This window comes from Schistocerca cancellata, chromosome 5 (genome assembly GCF_023864275.1).
Source record: "Schistocerca cancellata isolate TAMUIC-IGC-003103 chromosome 5, iqSchCanc2.1, whole genome shotgun sequence".
Lineage (NCBI taxonomy): Eukaryota > Metazoa > Arthropoda > Insecta > Orthoptera > Acrididae > Schistocerca > Schistocerca cancellata.
In genome coordinates, this window is record NC_064630.1 from 299,340,670 (window position 1) to 299,359,726 (window position 19,057).

General features: G+C 39.4%; 1 protein-coding gene across 2 annotated transcripts in view; it reads right to left on the reverse strand.

The window, feature by feature from the left end:
• Positions 1 to 343: 343 nt before the first annotated feature.
• LOC126187876 (DDB1- and CUL4-associated factor 5) overlaps positions 344 to 19,057 on the reverse strand; it is a 101,913-nt gene continuing 83,199 nt past the window's right edge. For both annotated transcript variants that reach the window (XM_049929208.1, XM_049929209.1), the window contains exon 10: positions 344 to 2,877. In XM_049929208.1, coding sequence (XP_049785165.1) covers positions 1,358 to 2,877 — 1,520 coding nt within the window. In that variant the 3' untranslated portion in view covers positions 344 to 1,357. The remainder of the gene's footprint in view (positions 2,878 to 19,057) is intronic.

A 19,057-nucleotide genomic window follows, 5' to 3' on the forward strand; every position in this document is an offset into this window, starting at 1 on the left:
AGAATACAAAATGCACACACTTCTTCCTAAAAAATTACTATTACTGGAATGATAACTGATCACTCTTCTTTACTACCCTTGCACTAGATTAATACATAAACTAGAACAAAGATGTATTTTCAGATGTCATCCAACAATGCCACATTGAAGGTGTGGTATACACTTGTGATTTCAAGTTTCAGAAATTTGATTCTTACTTACAGTTGCTCTGCCCACTCACCATAAGGCATATGTAGATACTCAATAATGAGGCACTATCTCTCTTCAAATTTGTGTTTTCTTTCTAATATACCAGCTGCAATTGAAATAATTATTTCCTTCTCTCTTCAGAGACCACATAAATTTTTTATTAATCACTCATGAAGTGGTTTACTACACTTGAATATTCATTTGAAGGAACACTTATCTAAAGCAAATCATCGGAACTACCAAATGGCAAAATAAGGTTTATTACAAAATACATAAAAATGAAATCAGCATAAAATATGGTATGTAATTGTCTCTATCATATTTTGTGTGGATACAACTTACAAGCTGACACTTAACATTATGTATCAGTAAAATTTAATTACAGAAAACTTTGCAAAGTTTACAGAAAAAGAAGAAGCTTCATATTTTTATGGAAGTATAAGTTTCAACATATATCTCTTTACAATATATGATCAGTCCTTCACCATACTGACTAGATTTACATTTAATGCTACCCACAAAAAGTGACATTGTTTGAACATCTGAAAGAACATGGACTTTACAGACAACTTATGTAATTAAAAAATACTTCTTCAGTAACTTTATGTCACTAACAGACTCTCAAAAATGAAAAATAACACACAATAAATCATAAATTAGAGAATGTTAAATAAAATGTACTCAGAATTTTAGTATTTTATCTTTCAATTACAGGAGGAAGATCAATTTGCTCTAATATGCTAAACTGCAATAATAATCCAACACTAAAAAATGTACTAAAACAAAACAAAAGAACAATGGAATTAGTTCATATGATCAAAATGTTGTAACACATGCTAGACTACTTAACACTGGTTATAAAACCATTTGTGAGGTATTCCTGAAATTACATCACTCAAGCCACTCAATATGGAATAATATTTCAATGGTTTATGAAGACTTTTCTACAACAGTAATTCTCACGTCGTTTCACCAATAAATGTAATCAATCAAAATATTTTAGGCACCAGTGGCTGACTATCAACTCCAAACTGAGGGTGGCAGCAAAATTTGACATCTGATACAGCACAAAAATTGTTGAGTACTTTCTTGTGTAATGCTGGCAGCCCTCTTAAATAGCCTACACAAAAAATAATGTAAATTATGATGATATGAGCTCACAGATCCTTTAAGGAGACTCAGAATCATCATGACGACTTCTGAAATTTCTTCTAATTCTATCTCTGTTCTTTATTCTAAACTTCTTAAAAACTGTCCAATCTGCACCCCTGCTCCCAGTGCTATGAGAAGCTTCTTGCACATGGACACTATCTCTACTGCTACAGCTAGGTTGACAAACTGTATCTTGAACAGATGTTGCACTTCCAGTACTTGTACATTCTTTCACAATTATTCCACTATCTGGTGTTTCATATTCTTCCATGGATTTGTTATTTTGCTTTCCATTGGGTGTTGAATAAACTGATGCATTTTCTGATGCAAGGTGACTCACTACAGAATTTTCAGGACAATTTTTGTTCAAATGTACATTGGAAACATCTGATTTTGAGCAGTTAACATCAGAAGCTTCAAAACATCTACCATATGGAACTGACACTGAGATTAAGGCCCCATTGTTTTTTGAAATAGGAACTTTCTGCTTTGCAATCAAACCAGACTCTGAAACACAAGAGACAGAATTCTCTTTTTGTTCCTCTTCAAAGTTTGAGTCAAATGTACTGTCCTTGCTGCGATTAGTGAGATTCCCTGTACTTTCTTGTTCCAACCCTTCTTCATTCTTTGAACATTCTGACTTACATTCACAACTCCTCATTACTGGATCAAAGTTATTTGTCTCTGCATCACCACTAGAACTAGTTTCCAAAATATCAAAATTTATTTTTCTTCTCTTCTCACCATGCAATTTTCTCCTTTTCCTATAGAATTTTCTAATACGGTTACTGCTAATGTCTGAAAATTGTACATTGCTAGTGCTAGCTTCAGTAGGTACCACAGTGACTATTTTCTTTGAGGTAGAATCACAATTCTGATTTTCCAAAGCAGAAGACTTTTTGGTACGCTTTACAGTTTTTGTCCACACTTTGCGTCTTGTTTCATATGGCTGCCATGTTTCCTCGTACTCATCATCATCACCATCATCATTATCGTTATCATTATTATTTTCACGTTTATCATCGTCATCATCATCGTCATCATCATCATCATCATTATTATTGTTGTTGCTGTTGTTGTTGTTATCATCTGAAGAGTCACTATATGCTATCATATACTTTAACCTATGTTTCCTAATATCACAGTTATTTTTCAGTTCTCTTTTACTCTTAGCTTTAGAAACAGATATTTTGCACTTTGTATTATGAAACAAACTACCATTTTTTCTTGAGTCAATGCCTTTCGAGTATTTTTTTCTGTATTTTTCATCATTTTCTGTTGTACGCAGCCTTTTGGTTGCAACACTTGCCTCACTGTCACTAGTATCACTGACAAAACCACCTGGCGGCTTATGAAAAGTGTTCATGAACCGTCCATGATGTCTGCCATTTTTCTTCAGCCTTAAAGTTTCTTCTGAATTCTGAGATTTTGCATGTCGCATCAACTGAGATCGTTTCCTGGCTATCAGCTGTGATATCCTGTTTTGGGCTTCCTGTGGTTCACTTTCATTATGCTCCATATTATTGACTGGTGATACTGAAAAATAAAATAAAAATTAACAAACGACAGTGAACAATGTTGAATTATCAAACATAATCAAGCACCGACACCACAAAATCAGACAGATGCTTTTAAGTACTATTACCACGTTCTTTAAGACTAGTAAAAAGAGAAAGCTAAAAGATTTTATGATCTGTTACTCACTAGCCAAAAATCAAATACTAGATGGTCAGTTTTCAAGGTAACCTGCATAAAAACAATACTTATGGTGTAGCAAATCTGATATAACTGGCATTACAATACTCCACCATCAATATTGCTTCAAAATTCTAAATTAACATCCAAGTATTTTTATGTGGTAATAATGAACATTGGTGGCCTCTGTCTTACAGAAAAATTCACAATACATTAAATCTTCATGTTCACAACTTCAGAAGTATATATTTACTACACACACAGTGTGGAATACATCATTACCATCTTTATTGTGATGTAGCTTGATAACAACCTACAAGGTGAAAGCAGTTAATTGCTAAATAAAGAAAGAAAGTGTTTGTTACATAATAAAAGAACAGCCTACACAGGAAAAATAATTTCTTTCCAGTAAAAAGAGGGGAATTATTCAAATTGCTCTCTCTTCCTTCACAACTCTGAAATGGAAATGGAAGTTATGTTCAACATCCTGTTGATATCATTAGAGAGAATATAACCTTATAACCTTGGACTGGACAAGTAAACTGACTGGACGTTACGTACATATGTATGCCACAGCACAATGAACTTCCGTTTGTAATTTAACGGCAGTTCCTAGCCTTGACAAGACTGAGTATGAGAGTCACTCTGAAGGCAACTATTGGTTACATGTCATAAGGGTTCGCTGGTTATCGCTAGCTCCAACATTAAGCACATTATGGAGGCCTTTAGGAAGATAGTGTTCATAGTGGGTCACACTGGCACCAACAATTCCTGTCGCATTGGTTCTGAGGCTGTCCTCAGTTCATACAAGTGACTGGCGGATGTAGTGAAGATTGCTGGCCTTGCACACAGGGTGCAAGCAGAGCTTGTAATTTGCAGCATTGTTCCCAGAGTTGTCTGGGGTAGTCTTGCAAAGTACTTTTAAACACATTTTCTGAAAACTGTCTAGAGAAGCTAGTTTAACAGCCCACACACAATAGAAATCTTTTAGACCTTGTAGCTACAAACAGGCTAGGCCTTATTGACAGCATCAGTATAGAGATGGGGATTAGTGATCACAATGTCATTATGGCAACTACAGTTACGAAAGAGAATAAACCAGTCAAGAAGGTTAGGAGAGTGTTTCTGCTAGAAAGAGCAAACGAACAGTTGTTAGCATCTAAGTTAGGTAGTGAACTGGCATCACTTAATTCTGGTGAGACGGGCGTGTATGGTATAATGTTGACCTTTAACATCAACCCCTGAAGCAAGCTTTAAAAAGTCAATTGCTGCTTTGTGTATGAACACACTAAATCAAAAGGTATTAGCAAAACACGATATATGCATTCTTACAGTTACAGAAGAGTCGACAAATGCAAAAAAATTACTTTCTGGTAGCTTGGATCTCTCTCCACAACAAGCAGTTAGCAACAGTGGAATATACTGGTTGCTTTATGCAATGTTACTCATTACTGTAACAATATTTACTGGAAGGAATATTGTTGCAACAAGCCTTTATTGTCGTCGGAACACCTGCAAATTACTTCCAGACAAGTATTTACTCGATGCTCACATGATCATCTACAAAAAATTATTGCAAGCAGAAGCAGAATGGATGATGATTCTTATGATTCTGAGAACAGCATACAGGTCGAAGTACGTTCTGATGGGGGAAAATCCAAATTCAAGAACAGCTTACATCGACCTGAAATGCAAAGCAAACAGCATAAAAAGGAACCTATGATTAAATGCAATCATGGGCTTGAGGTTTTGCCTCCAAAAGCTAAAGGAATGAAAGAATACAAAGTTGCTGAGCTCTAATATGAAGATATTTCCTACTATGAAGACATACTTCCATCATTGCATAATATCATTAAATAAAATGGATCAAGATAAGTTTTTGTTAAAATTTCTTAATATTTCAGTGTAGAGTGGTGGACACCATGAATGCAAACAGGAAGAAAACAGTGATAATGAAGAATATCATTAGAAAAGGGAACGGTGAAGCGGTGCAAGTTTGTGCTGCCTCTTTCCAAGGAGTATCTGGCATGTCAACGGATATGTTATCTTACCTAGCACACACGTTCAATAAAGAAGGGATGCTACTAAAAGAGAGGAAAGAAGAGGAGGTGACACAACAGGAAAGGATCATAAGGCAGTAACCACTGCCATTTGGAATGATATATAAATGCAGAGAGAGCCACCATGAAAGGACAAAGTCTACAAGAAGTTATTTGCCTTCACATAACACAGTCAATAAAATGTTCAAGAGATTCTGTGAAAAAGGAAAAAAAATAGGACTGAAACAATGGTACTTATCAAAATGCAAGCATATATTTTACAAACGTTTAAATTTATCATTCAGGACTCCTCATACCGATACCTGTTCCTCTTGTAAAGTTGGTTTAATGGAAATAAAAGCAGAAACATTTCTGCAGAAGAAGAATGAACTACAAACTAGGCACAGATTACATAAAAGTCATGCAAAGTGATTTTATGGTATAATTAAGTAAGATAATCCTAAGTCATAAGATTTGCTTTGATGTGCAGCAAAACCAGCCTATTCCAAAACTATCACTCAGTGATGTGTACTAAGATAGACAAGTATGGTTATACAATCAAGTTCGTCATAATCCACACTAAGGAGCTAAAAACGGAAAGCACGAATTTTTACACCTGGTTGGAGACAGAATCTTCAAGGGAATGCAATCAAGTTTCTTTCGCTTTGCTGGACTTACTTCCTGACTTAGATAAAAACCCGCCACTACTATACATCTATTTTCAGATTCTTGTAGCAGGAAAAATAAAAAAAATAAAAAAAAAAAAAAGAAAGAGGTTGTATGATGGCATTTTTAAAAAGGAATACAAAATTCAATAATATTTGTTACTTCTTCCCTATTCATGGCCGTAGCTACACGCCTCCAGACCGAGTGTTTGGTAGAATTGAGATGTCTTCCAGAAAAAAAGAAAGCATCATGTCTCGTAAATAATATTATGATATTTTAGAAGAGTATGGTGCTCTCAGAGTTCAAAAGACAGACTGGACTGTTGAAAATCTAAAACATAGTGCACAGGAAGTACTAAAATCCAAGTTACCATTCAAAATGAATAGACAGTGTGTCATCTCATATAAAAAAGGAAAAAGAAAATTGTTAATGTGTCACTGAGTGATACGTTCTCTGGAGATTCAGTACGAGTTGACATCCTGAGATGAAAGAAATCATGCCAGCCAACATTACCAACACCCATCCGTTTACCAAAACAAAATATGGCAAGCATAAAAAAAGAAGAAAGACATGTTTGCCCTGCTAAAGTATTTTGAAATTCCAGATGATGCAAAGGAGTTTTACAAAGATGTCCTAGACGAATAATGTATACAGGGTGTTACAAAACGGTACGGCCAAACATTCAGGAAACATTCCTCACACACAAATAAAGAAATGATGTTACGTGGACATGTGTCCAGAAACGCTTAATTTCCATGTTAGAGCTCATTTTAGTTTCGTCAGTATGTACTCCAACGTGATCAAATTGCAAATTTTCACAATCAACATGTGTGGGCTGATGAGAATCCGCACGCAATTGTGCAATCACGTCATCAACACAGATTTTCTGTGAATGTTTGGGCAGGCATTGTTGGTGATGTCTTGATTGGGTCCCATGTTCTTCCACCTACGCTCAATGGAGCACGTTATCATGATTTCATACGGGATACTCTACCTGTGCCTTTACAAGTATGACACAACATGTGGTTCATGCATGATGGAGCTCCTGCACATTTCAGTCGAAGTGTTCGTACGCTTCTCAACAACAGATTCGGGGACCAATGGATTGGTAGAGGCGGACCAATTCCATGGCCTCCACGCTCTCCTGACCTCAATCCTCTTGACTTTCATTTACGGGGGCATTTGAAAGCTCTTGTCTATGCAACCCCGGTACCAAATGTAGAGACTCTTCGTGCTCATATTGTGGACGGCTGCGATACAATACGCCATTCTCCAGGGCTGCATCAGCATATCAGGGATTCCATGCGACGGAGAGTGGATGCATGTATCCTCGCTAACGGAGGACATTTTGAACATTTCCTGTAAAGTGTTTGAAGTCACACTGGTACGTTCTGTTGCTGTGTGTTTCCATTCCATGATTAATGTGATTTGAAGAGAAGTAATAAAATGAGCTCTAACATGGAAAGTAAGCATTTCCGGACATATGTCCACATAACATATTTTCTTTCTTTGTGTTTGAGGAATGTTTCCTGAAAGTTTGACCATACCTTTTTGTAACACCCTTAGATGTAAAATGAAAACTTGACAACAACAATGTGACTGTACATGTAATACTTTTTGTGTAATTCATTTCATACTTCATGTAGTGTTGATAATAATGATGCAAGCTGAACAATTATATTAAAATAGTTATCGCTGCCATTAATGTATTATGCGTCTGTATTCCTGTTATTATTGCTTGTATTCTCAATAAAGTCAAAAACATGCAAAAATTTGTATTTTACAACAATGCAGGCATCTAATAAACACAACAGCACATAAAAAATAGTGTGGAAAAAATACATGGGATTAAAGAAGGAAACATAGCTGATATCAGCAGTAATTATAATATTTTATTGACTTTTGAAGAAAACTGGAAGAATCGCATCTTAATACACTGTTATAAAAATTAGATTTTAATATATTTCATTAGGACACTTTATTAATGTCATCAAGATCTAGTAGTTGTGTAAAAATCCAAATGCTCGGACATATCTAACTAGGTGAAAACTGTATCTGTTGCACTTATAAAGTTTTGAAAAAACATTCTGCAATAATCAGCAAAGTTTAAACATATTGTAACTCACGGTCTGCAGAAGTATGTGACTAATAATTGGATTTAGGACAGAAAGGATCCACAATGGTTTAACAACAGAATTCACAAAATTCTGAGGAACAAAAGGCTGTTGCACTCTCAGTTCAAAAGTGTGCATGCAAAATGCAACAGGCAAAAGATAGTAGAGACTCGTGCATCTGTGAGAACATCTATGCCTGAAGCATAGATCTACCACTGTCATACCTTAAGAAAAGATCTGGCTGAGAACCCAAAAACCTATGGTCATATGTAAAATCACTAAACATGTCTAAAGGCTTCCATCCAGTCACTCACTGACCAACCTAGTATGGCAGTTGAAGATAACAAAATGAGAACTGAAGTTTTAACTTTTGCACTTAAGAAACCAATCAAGCACGAGAATCATATACATACCGTCGTTTGAACATTGAACAGACTCCTGTATGGATGACATAATAATAAGCATCCCTAGCATTACGAAAGAACTCAAAGCATTGAATACAAATAAGTTGCCAGGTCAAGGTGAAATCCCAATTCTGTTTTACAAAGAGTACTCTATAGCATTCACCTCTTAATTAGCTTAGATTTATTGCCAATTTCTCACCCAGTGCAAAGTTCCAAGCAACTGGAAAAAAGTGCAGGTGACTCCCATATACAAGAAAGGTAAAAGAACAGACTCAAAGACAAAAATCCCTAACATCAGTTTGCTGCAGAATCCTTGAACATATTCTCAGTTTGAATATAATAAATTTTCTTGAGACTGAGAAGCTTATGTCCATGAATGAGCATGGTTTTAGACAGCATCGCTCACGCAAAGCTCAGTTTGCACTTTTCTCACATGACATACTGCGAACTAAGGATGAAGGGCAATAGGCAGATTCCATATTTCTAGATTTCTGGAAAGCATCCAACACGATACCCCATTGCAGTCTGTTAACGAAAGTACGAGCATAAGCAATAAGTTCACTGATATGTAAGTGGCTCGAAGACATCTTAAATAATAGAACCCACAGAATACGTGAAAGAACTTACCCCCCTTCTAACAGCCGTGTACCACAAATCTCTAGAGGAACGGAAGGTTCTAAATGATTGGAAAAGAGCACAGGTAGTCCCAGTCTTCAAGATGGGTCGTCAAGCAGATGCGCAAAACTATAGACCTATACCCCTGACGTCGATCTGTTGTAGAATTTTAGAACATGTTTTTTGCTCAAGTATCATGTCGTTTTTGGAAATCCAGAATCTACTATGTAGGAATCAACATGGATTCCGGAAACAGCGATCGTGTGAGACCCAACTCGCTTTATTTGTTCATGAGACCCAGAAAATATTAGATACAGGCTCCCAGGTAGATGCTATTTTTCTTGACTTCCGGATGGCGTTCGATACAGTTCTGCACTGTCGCCTGATAAACAAAGTAAGAGCCTACGGAATATCAGACCAGCTGTGCGGCTGGATTGAAGAGTTTTTAGCAAACAGAACACAGCATGTTGTTATCAATGGAGAGACGTCTACAGACGTTAGAGTAACCTCTGGCGTGCCACAGGGGAGTGTTATGGGACCATTGCTTTTCACAATATATATAAATGACCTAGTAGATAGTGTCGGAAGTTCCATGCGGCTTTTCGCGGATGATGCTGTAGTATACAGAGAAGTTGCATCATTAGAAAATTGTTGCGAAATGCAGGAAGATCTGCAGCGGATAGGCACTTGGTGCAGGGAGTGGCAACTGACCCTTAACATAGACAAATGTAATGTACTGCGAATACATAGAAAGAAGGATCCTTTATTGTATGATTATATGATAGCGGAACAAACACTGGTAGCAGTTACTTCTGTAAAATATCTGGGAGTATGCGTGCGGAACGATTTGAAGTGGAATGATCATATAAAATTAATTGTTGGTAAGGCGGGTACCAGGTTGAGATTCATTGGGAGAGTCCTTAGAAAATGTAGTCCATCAACAAAGGAGGTGGCTTACAAAACACTCGTTCGACCTATACTTGAGTATTGCTCATCAGTGTGGGATCCGTACCAGATCGGGTTGACGGAGGAGATAGAGAAGATCCAAAGAAGAGCGGCGTGTTTCGTCACAGGGTTATTTGGTAACCGTGATAGCGTTACGGAGATGTTTAACAAACTCAAGTGGCAGACTCTGCAAGAGAGGCGCTCTGCATCGCGGTGTAGCTTGCTCGCCAGGTTTCGAGAGGGTGCGTTTCTGGATGAGGTATTGAATATATTGCTTCTCCCTACTTATACCTCCCGAGGAGATCACGTATGTAAAATTAGAGAGATTAGAGCGCGCGTGGAGGCTTTCAGACAGTCGTTCTTCCCGCAAACCATACGCGACTGGAACAGGAAAGGGAGGTAATGACAGTGGCATGTAAAGTGCCCTCTGCCACACACTGTTGGGTGGCTTGCGGAGTATAAATGTAGCTGTAGATGTAGTATGTCGTCCTCAACGGCAAGTGTTCATCTGAGACAAGGGTATCGTCAGGAGTGCCGTGTGAGAGTGTCATAGAACCGTTGTTGTTCTCTATATATATATAAATGATTTGCTGGACTGGATGGGCAGCAATCTGCATTTCTTTCCTCATGATGCTGTGTTGTACAGTAAGGTGTGGTTGAGTGACTGCAGAAAGATACAAGATGACTTGACAAAATTTTCTGTGTTGTCGACCTAGCTGCTTCTGTTCATCTGCAATAATTGTTTTCACTAGCGCTGTTTTGTTTTTGTTTCTTTATACACAGTGAAACCTCTTTATAACGTTCCTCCATGTAATGTTTTCCTCTATGTTACGTCCGTTTTTTCGGTCCTGACTAAAAGCCCATATAAACAATGTTGAATTTTCCTCTTTACTCCATTTCCTCTATATTACAATTTCCTCCATGTAATACTCATATTTTTGGAACCCTGGTCAATTATTTCCCTCTTTATAACGTTTAAGTGACTAGATGTAGACACATCGTTTTCCGTTCTGTGTATTCACAGTTTGTACCGGCTCGGAAAGCCCGTGCTCAGCCTGTTTCATATGTCAGCAGCAGAACCCGGTCACATGACGTGACACACATTCTGCTTGCGATCTTTTTGGCACCATTTCAGTTGATGCTTTGTATTCGTAGCATGTTGCGTGAGCTGAGCAGCAAACAGTTTGTGTGTCTAGTGAGAGTGTGTCTTCGATATAATGTTTTTTTTAAGCTTTCATCAGTGGACATGAGTGAAAAGCGGAAGAACATTTCTCTGGAAGAGAAGGTTTCTGTTATTAAAAAGTGGAGGCCTCTCCTGGTGTGAGTCGCGTGGAGATCATCGATAATGGAAGGGTTTGAGAATTGTGGAAATTCGAAACGTATGCATTTGAGACCATTGGCTTACGACAAAATGGAGGAAGTTTTATTAATTTGGTTTCAGCAAGCACATCTCAGAGAATTTGATGCCAAAATGGGGAGTGCTGCAAGAAAAGTGCTGCTGTTTGAGGATAGATGTGCGGCACATCAACCAGACATATCCTTTCTGAGAAACGTGAAAGTAATTTTCCTGCCACCCAACTGCACCAGCCATCTGCAACCTTTGGACTTGGGAATATTACACGCCCTTAAGGTTAGATATAGGACAGCCCTTGTAAAAAAGGCCTTGAATTTGATGGACCAAAGAAAACCGGGATGCCAGCAGAGCTCACAACTGAAGCTGAATATTTTACAGGTAATGAATTTAATTATGCACTTCTGGAGGGAAGTCAGTGCTGAAACTATTAAAAACTGTTTCACAAAAGCGGGATTCTGTGAGAATGAGATGGCAGCTCCTGTGGAAGATGTTACAAGTGATTTGCGAGAGTTTCAGGAATTAATAGGCAGTGATTCTGTCACTTTTGAGGACATCGCGTCTGTGGATGACAACGTGGCTACCACAGGAGTAGTAAGTATTGAGGCGCTGACTGCAGAGAGAAGCTTGGAGAATAATAGTGGTAGTGAAAGTGACAGTGACAAGGAAGATGACCCTGTGCCCTCATATACTAAGGCAGCTGAAGCTTTTGAAACATTCAGGAGATATATGATGGCCCATAGACTTGAGGACTGAACAGTAGTTCAACTTGCTCATTTGGAGCAAGAAATGATTGCCATAGAGTCTAGGAGAAATAGAAAACAAACATGCTTCCTTGAATATTTTAAAAAATCATAGGTATGTGATTTTCAGATTGGAAAGGTTCCTAGAGTTTTGTGCAAATTTCAGTTCTGTTTCATAATTTAATTATTAAAGTAATTTTTTGTAACTAATTATTTTTTAATCTGTACCATTTACTGTGTTTTATGTACTCTGTTCAGTATATCATAAACAAAATTTGGCTCATATTCTATAATTGGGTTAACTGAAGAATGGGATACCACCTGTCAACTTTGGGCAGTGATGTCATATCTTAAGAATCTGTTATAACTTTTTACGGTACAAACTGATCCATTTACTTTGACCCGGTCACCTATCGGGCCCTATATTTTACTTACAAAACACTAATCATTTGATACATTGATCATTTGTAATGAATATCACATTATAGTGTTGTGAAAATTTAAAATGTCATCTATGGCACCATTTGTCAAAGTGGTATGCCGATCTTCAGTAATGCCCTATAATTACTATTTGGAAGCCTTCCTCTTTATAATGTTTTCCTCTAATATAATAGAGGGAAACATTCCACGTGGGAAAAATATATCTAAAGACAAAGATGATGTGACTTACCAAACGAAAGTGCTGGCAGGTTGATAGACACACACACATACACACAAAATTCAAGCTTTCGCTACCAACGGTTGCTTCATCAGGAAAGAGGGAAGGAGAGGGAAAGACGAAAGGATGTGGGTTTTAAGGGAGAGGGTAAGGAGTCATTCCAATCCCGGGAGCGGAAAGACTTACCTTAGGGGCAAAAAGGACAGGTATACACTCGCACATGTACACTTGGATGTGTGTCCATTCAAGCGAATGGACACAAGCAGACAGTGTTTGTTAGTAATGAGGATCACCCTGTGGCTGAACATGCCTTGGTGCACGGCCAGCACATCTTGGCACAGTGTTACACCGTCCGGGTTATCTGAATACTTCCCACTAACACCAACCTGTCAGAACTCCAGAGATGGGAACTTGCCCTTCAGTATATCTTCTCTTCTCGTTATCTGCCAGGCATCAACCTCCACTAATTTCAAGTTGCTGCCGCTCATACCTCACCTGTCTTTCAACAACATCTTTGCCTCTGTACTTCCGCCTCAACTGACATCTCTGCCCAAACTCTTTGCCTTTACACATGTCTGCTTGTGTCTGTGTATGTGCGGATGGATGTGTGTGTGTGTGTGTGTGTGTGTGTGTGTGTGTGTGTGTGTGTGTACCTGTCCTTTTCCCCCCTAAAGTAGGTCTTTCCGCTCCCGGGATTGGAATGACTCCTTACCCTCTCCCTTAAAACCCACATCCTTTCGTCTTTCCCTCTCCTTCCCTCTTTCCTGATGAAGCAACCGTTGGTTGCGAAAGCTTGAATTTTGTGTGTACGTTTGTGTTTGTTTGTGTGTCTATCAACCTGCCAGCGCTTTTGTTTGGTAAGTCACATCATCTTTGTTTCGCACACACACCCATATCCAACTGCACATACACAGACACAAGCAGACATTTGTAAAGGCAAAGAGTTTCGGCAGAGATGTCAGTCGAGGCGGAAGTACAGAGGCGAAGATGTTGTTGAAAGACAGGTGAGGTATGAGCGGCGGCAACTTGAAATTAGCGGAGGTTGAGGCCTGGCGGATAACGAGAAGAAAGGATATACTGAAGGGCAAGTTCCCATCTACGGAGTTCTGACAGGTTGGTGTTAGTGGGAAGTATGCAGATAACCCGGACGGTGTAACACTGTGCCAAGATGTGCTGGCCGTGCACCAAGGCATGTTTAGCCACAGGGTGATCCTCATTACCAACAAACACTGTCTGCCTGTGTCCATTCATGAGAATGGACAGTTTGTTGCTGGTCATTCCCACATAGAAAGTTTCACAGTGTAGGCAGGTCAGTTGGTAAATCATGTGGGTGCTTTCACAAGTTGCTCTGCCTTTGATTGTGTACACCTTCCAGGTTACAGGACTGGAGTAGGTGGTGGTGGGAGGGTGCATGGGACAGGTTTTACACCGGGGGTGGTTACAAGGGTAGGAGCCAGAGGGTAGGGAAGGTGGTTTGGGGATTTCATAGGGATGAACTAAGAGGTTACGAAAGTTAGGTGGACGGCGGAAATACACTCTTGGTGGAGTGGGGAGGATTTCATGAAGGATGGATCTCATTTCAGGGCAGGATTTGAGGAAGTCGTATCCCTGCTGGAGAGCCACATTCAGAGTATGATCCAGTCCTGGAAAGTATCCTGTCACAAGTGGGGCACTTTTGTGGTTCTTCTGTGGGAGGTTCTGGGTTTGAGGGGATGAGGAAGTGGCACTGGTTATTTGCTTCTGTACCAGGTCGGGAAGGTAGTTGCAGGATGAGAAAGCTGTTTTCAGGTTGTTGGTGTAACACTTCAGGGATTCCGGACTGGAGCAGATTCGTTTGCCACGAAGACCTAGGCTGTAGGGAAGGGACCGTTTGATGTGGAATGGGTGGCAGCTGTCATAATGGTGGTACTGTTGCTTGTTGGTGGGTTTGATGTGGATGGACATGTGAAGCTGGCCATTGGACAGATGGAGGTCAACGTCAAGGAAAGTGGCATGGGATTTGGAGTAGGACCAGGTGAATCTGATGGAACCAAAGGAGTTGAGGTTGGAGAGGAAATTATGGAGTTGTTCTTCACTGTGAGTCCAGATCATGAAGATGTCATCAATAAATCTGTACCAAACTTGGGGTTGGCAGGCCTGGATAACCAAGAAGGCTTCCTCTAAGTGACCCATGAATAGGTTGGCATACGAGGGGGCCACCCTGGTACCAATGGCTGTTCCCTTTAATTGTTGGTATGTCTGGCCTTCAAAAGTGAAGAAGTTGTGGGTCAGGATGAAGCTGGCTAAGGTAATGAGGAAAGAGGTTTTAGGTAGGGTGGCAGGTGATCGGCATGAAAGGAAGTGCTCCATCGCAGCGAGGCCCTGGATATGTGGAATATTTGTGTATAAGGAAGTGGCATCAATGGTTACAAGGATGGTTTCCGGGGGTAACAGATTGGGTAAGGATTCCAGGCGTTCGAGAAAGTGGTTGATGTCTCTGATGAAAGATAGGAGACTGCATTTAATGGGTTGAAGGTGTTGATCTACGTAGGCAGAGAGACATTCTGTGGGGGCTTGGTAACCAGCTACAATGGGGCGGCCGAGATGATTGGGTTTGTGAATTTTAGGTAGAAGGTACAAGGTAGGGGTGCAGGGTGTCTGTGGATGGATGGAGATGTGTGTGTGTGTGCGCGCGAGTGTATACCTGTCCTTTTTTCCTCCTAAGGTAAGTCTTTCCGCTCCCGGGATTGGAATGACTCCTTACCCTCTCCCTTAAAACCCACATCCTTTTGTCTTTCCCTCTCCTTCCCTCTTTCCTGACGAAGCAGCCGTTTGTTGCGAAAGCTAGAATTTTGTGTGTATGTTTGTGTTTGTTTGTGTGTCTATCAACCTGCCAGGGCTTTTGTTTGGTAAGTCTCATCATCTTTGTTTTTAGATATATTTTTCCCACGTGGAATGTTTCCCTCTATATATATAGTTATAATAGAAGGAAACATTCCACGTAGGAAAAATATACCTAAAAACAAAGATGATGTGACTTACCAAATGAAAGTGCTGGCAGGTCGACAGACAAACAAACGAACACAAACATACACACAAAATTCAAGCTTTCGCAACAAACTGTTGCCTCATCAGGAAAAAGGGAAAGACGAAAGGATGTGGGTTTTAAGGGAGAGGGTAAGGAGTCATTCCAGTCCCGGGAGCGGAAAGACTTACCTTAGGGGGAAAAAGGGACAGGTATACACTTGCGCGCACACACACACACACACACACATATCCATCCACACATATACAGACATGGATGTGTGGATGGATATGTGTGTGTGTGCAAGTGTATACCCATCCCTTTTTCCCCCTAAGGTAAGTCTTTCCGCTCCCGGGACTGGAATGACTCCTTACCCTCTCCCTTAAAACCCACATCCTTTCGTCTTTCCCTTTTTCCTGATGAGGCAACAGTTTGTTGCGAAAGCTTGAATTTTGTGTGTATGTTTGTGTTCGTTTGTTTGTCTGTCGACCTGCCAGCACTTTCATTTGGTAAGTCACATCATCTTTGTTTTTAGGTATATATATATATATATATATATATATATATATATATATATATATATATATATATATATATATATAAACAAAGATGATATAGATATATGATGATGATGACAAGTTTAAGTGAACAATGTGCAGCTGTGAAATATGTTTTCTACTCAGTAAAAATACTGCTGAAACTGTTTTAATGTTGAAAACAGCTTACCAAGATAATGCTATGAGAAGAACTCAAGTGTCCAAGTTGTTTCCTCAACTTGAAAATGGTGATTGATGGCAAACCTAGTTTGGACATCCATCTACTACCTGATCTGATGAAAATATTGCAAAAACTCAAGAGCTTGTGCTCACAGACCTTTTAAGAAGATTGCGAAACTGTGTTCATAAAAAGAACTGATTTGTGGTGACAGCAGACTGGTTCTTTCACCAAGACAACACACCTACACATACAGCCATCTCTGTTAGACAGTTTTTGGCTAAGAATGGCACAGTTACGCTGCCTCACAACTTTATTCGCCTAACCTGGCTCTGTGAAACTTTTTCTTATATCGATGAATGAAATTGGACATGTAAGGTCACCAATTTGCCAACACTGAAGAAAAAGTGGAGGTGACAGCCATTTCTAGAGATGACTACAAAAAAAGGTTCATACAGTGGAAATACTGGTGGGACAAATGTATTAGTTGTAATGGAGAGTATTTTGAAGGGAGAAGGTTGTTTTGTAAACAATTTGAAAATAGACAGCTTTTAAAAAATAATTCCTTGCTTTTTCTTTGGTTACACCTCATGAAGCTCAGGCAACCAATATTAAAATGATGAAATTAAATGTTATAATAAAGTTTGATCCTTTTTCTAACTTATCACTGACTCTCCTCATTATGTCGATGTACACTTTTGTTCTCTCTCTCTCTCTCTCTCTCTCTTTTTCTATCTCTAACTCATATTGTGTGCAGTCTCTACATTTATTATTTCTCTACAATTAACAGCTTCCTTACTAAAATACAAGGCATTTTTCAATTCATTTACACAGAATAAACATCTAAGGTTTTAAACTTACAGATTGTCACCTTATGTGATGTGTGTTTCCCAATAAGAAATCTTCTGTTTGTTGTATTAAGTACTCAGAAAACCAAACTGGTAACCTGGCCACGACAGCAGCATCAGTGTGTTCCCGAGAATCATGGAGGGGTGGTAGCAGTAATGTACACTTCACTATTCTTGTAAGTGGAGCACTGTGGTACACCACACATCTTCCAAGCACCACTGAATGCAGTGCCCATTATAACAAGAGCAGAAATAAAACATACATATTTCTTACATTGCTCACCACACTTTGCTGACAGTATCCGTGAAACTACATTACCCTATGATGCTACTATCTTCCACTGGCGTGACTCTTTACTTGCTTTCTGCCGCTTCAATTACAGATGATAATGCCAACTCTTTGTTTGAATCCATGCCAACTCATTCCATTACATAGTCAGTTTCCTTGTCCATCAGCCTTTCAAGACTTCTAATGTCACAATATAAAAGCTAATGTCGCAGCTACAAAAACAAAATGACCACATGGTGTACAGGTTAGAGTTCTTGGTTAGCATCATTGAGATCATGAGTACCGTGTCTGATGAACACTTTAAAGTTTTAAGATTCCTCTAGTCTTCTCAACATTATCCTAGGTACAAGATTTTAACGTGTGTATCCATGGTGGTTGCTTCATCTTTGAGTCTCATACAGATTCCCATAGTGATAGACGTCCCTGGGGTTGTGAAGCAGCTGAATGGGTTGAAAATAAATAAATCGCCAGGTCCTGATGGGATTCCAATCCAGTTTTACAGAGAGTACTCTACTGCATTGGCTCCTTAGTTAGCTTGCATTTATCACAAATCTCTTGCCCAACGTAAAGTCCCAAGCGACTGGAAAAAAGCACGGGTGACGCCTGTGTATAAGAAGGGTAGAAGGACAGATCCTCAAAATTACAGACCAATATCCTTAACATCGGTTTGTTGCAGGATTCTTGAACATATTCTCAGTTTGAATACAAAGAATTTCCTTGAGACAGAGAAGTTGCTGTCCATGCATCAGCACGGCTTTAGAAAGCATCGCTCCTGCAAAATGCAACTCGCCCTTTTTTCACGATATCTTGTGAACCATGGATGAAGGGTATCACACGGATGCAATATTCGTTGACTTCCGGAAAGTGTTTGCCTCAGTGCCCCACTGCAGACTCCTAACTAAGGTACGAGCATATGGGATTGGTTCCCAAGTATGTGAGTGGCTCGAAGACTTATTAAGTAATAGAACCCAGTATGTTGTCCTCAATGGTGAGTGTTCATCGGAGGTGAGGGTATCATCTGGAGTGCCCCAGGGAAGGGTGGTAGGTATGCTGTTGTTTTCTATCTACATAAATGATCTTTTGGATAGGGTGGATAGCAATTCTGCGGCTGTTTGCTGATGATGCTGTGGTGTACGGGAAGGTGTTGTCGTTGAGTGACTGTAGGAGGATACAAGATGACTTGGACAGGATTTGTGATTGGTGTAAAGAATGGCAGCCAACTCTAAACATAGATAAATGTAAATTAATGCAGATGAATAGGAAAGCGAATCCTGTAATTTTTAAATACTCCATTAGTAGTGTAGCGCTTGACACAGTCACGTCGATTAAATATTTAGGTGTAACATTGCAGAGCGATATGAAGTGGGGACAAGCATGTAATGGCAGTTGTGGGGAAGGTGGATAGTCGTCTTCGGTTCATTGGTAGAATTTTGGGAAGATGTGGTTCATTTGTAAAGGAGACCACTTATAAAACACTAATATGACCTATTCTTGAGTACTGCTCGAGCATTTGGGAATCCTATCAGGTCGGATTGTGGGAGGACATACCGTATATACTCGAATCTAAGCCGCACTTTTTTTTCCGGTTTTTGTAATCCAAAAAACCGCCTGCGGCTTAGAATCGAGTGCAA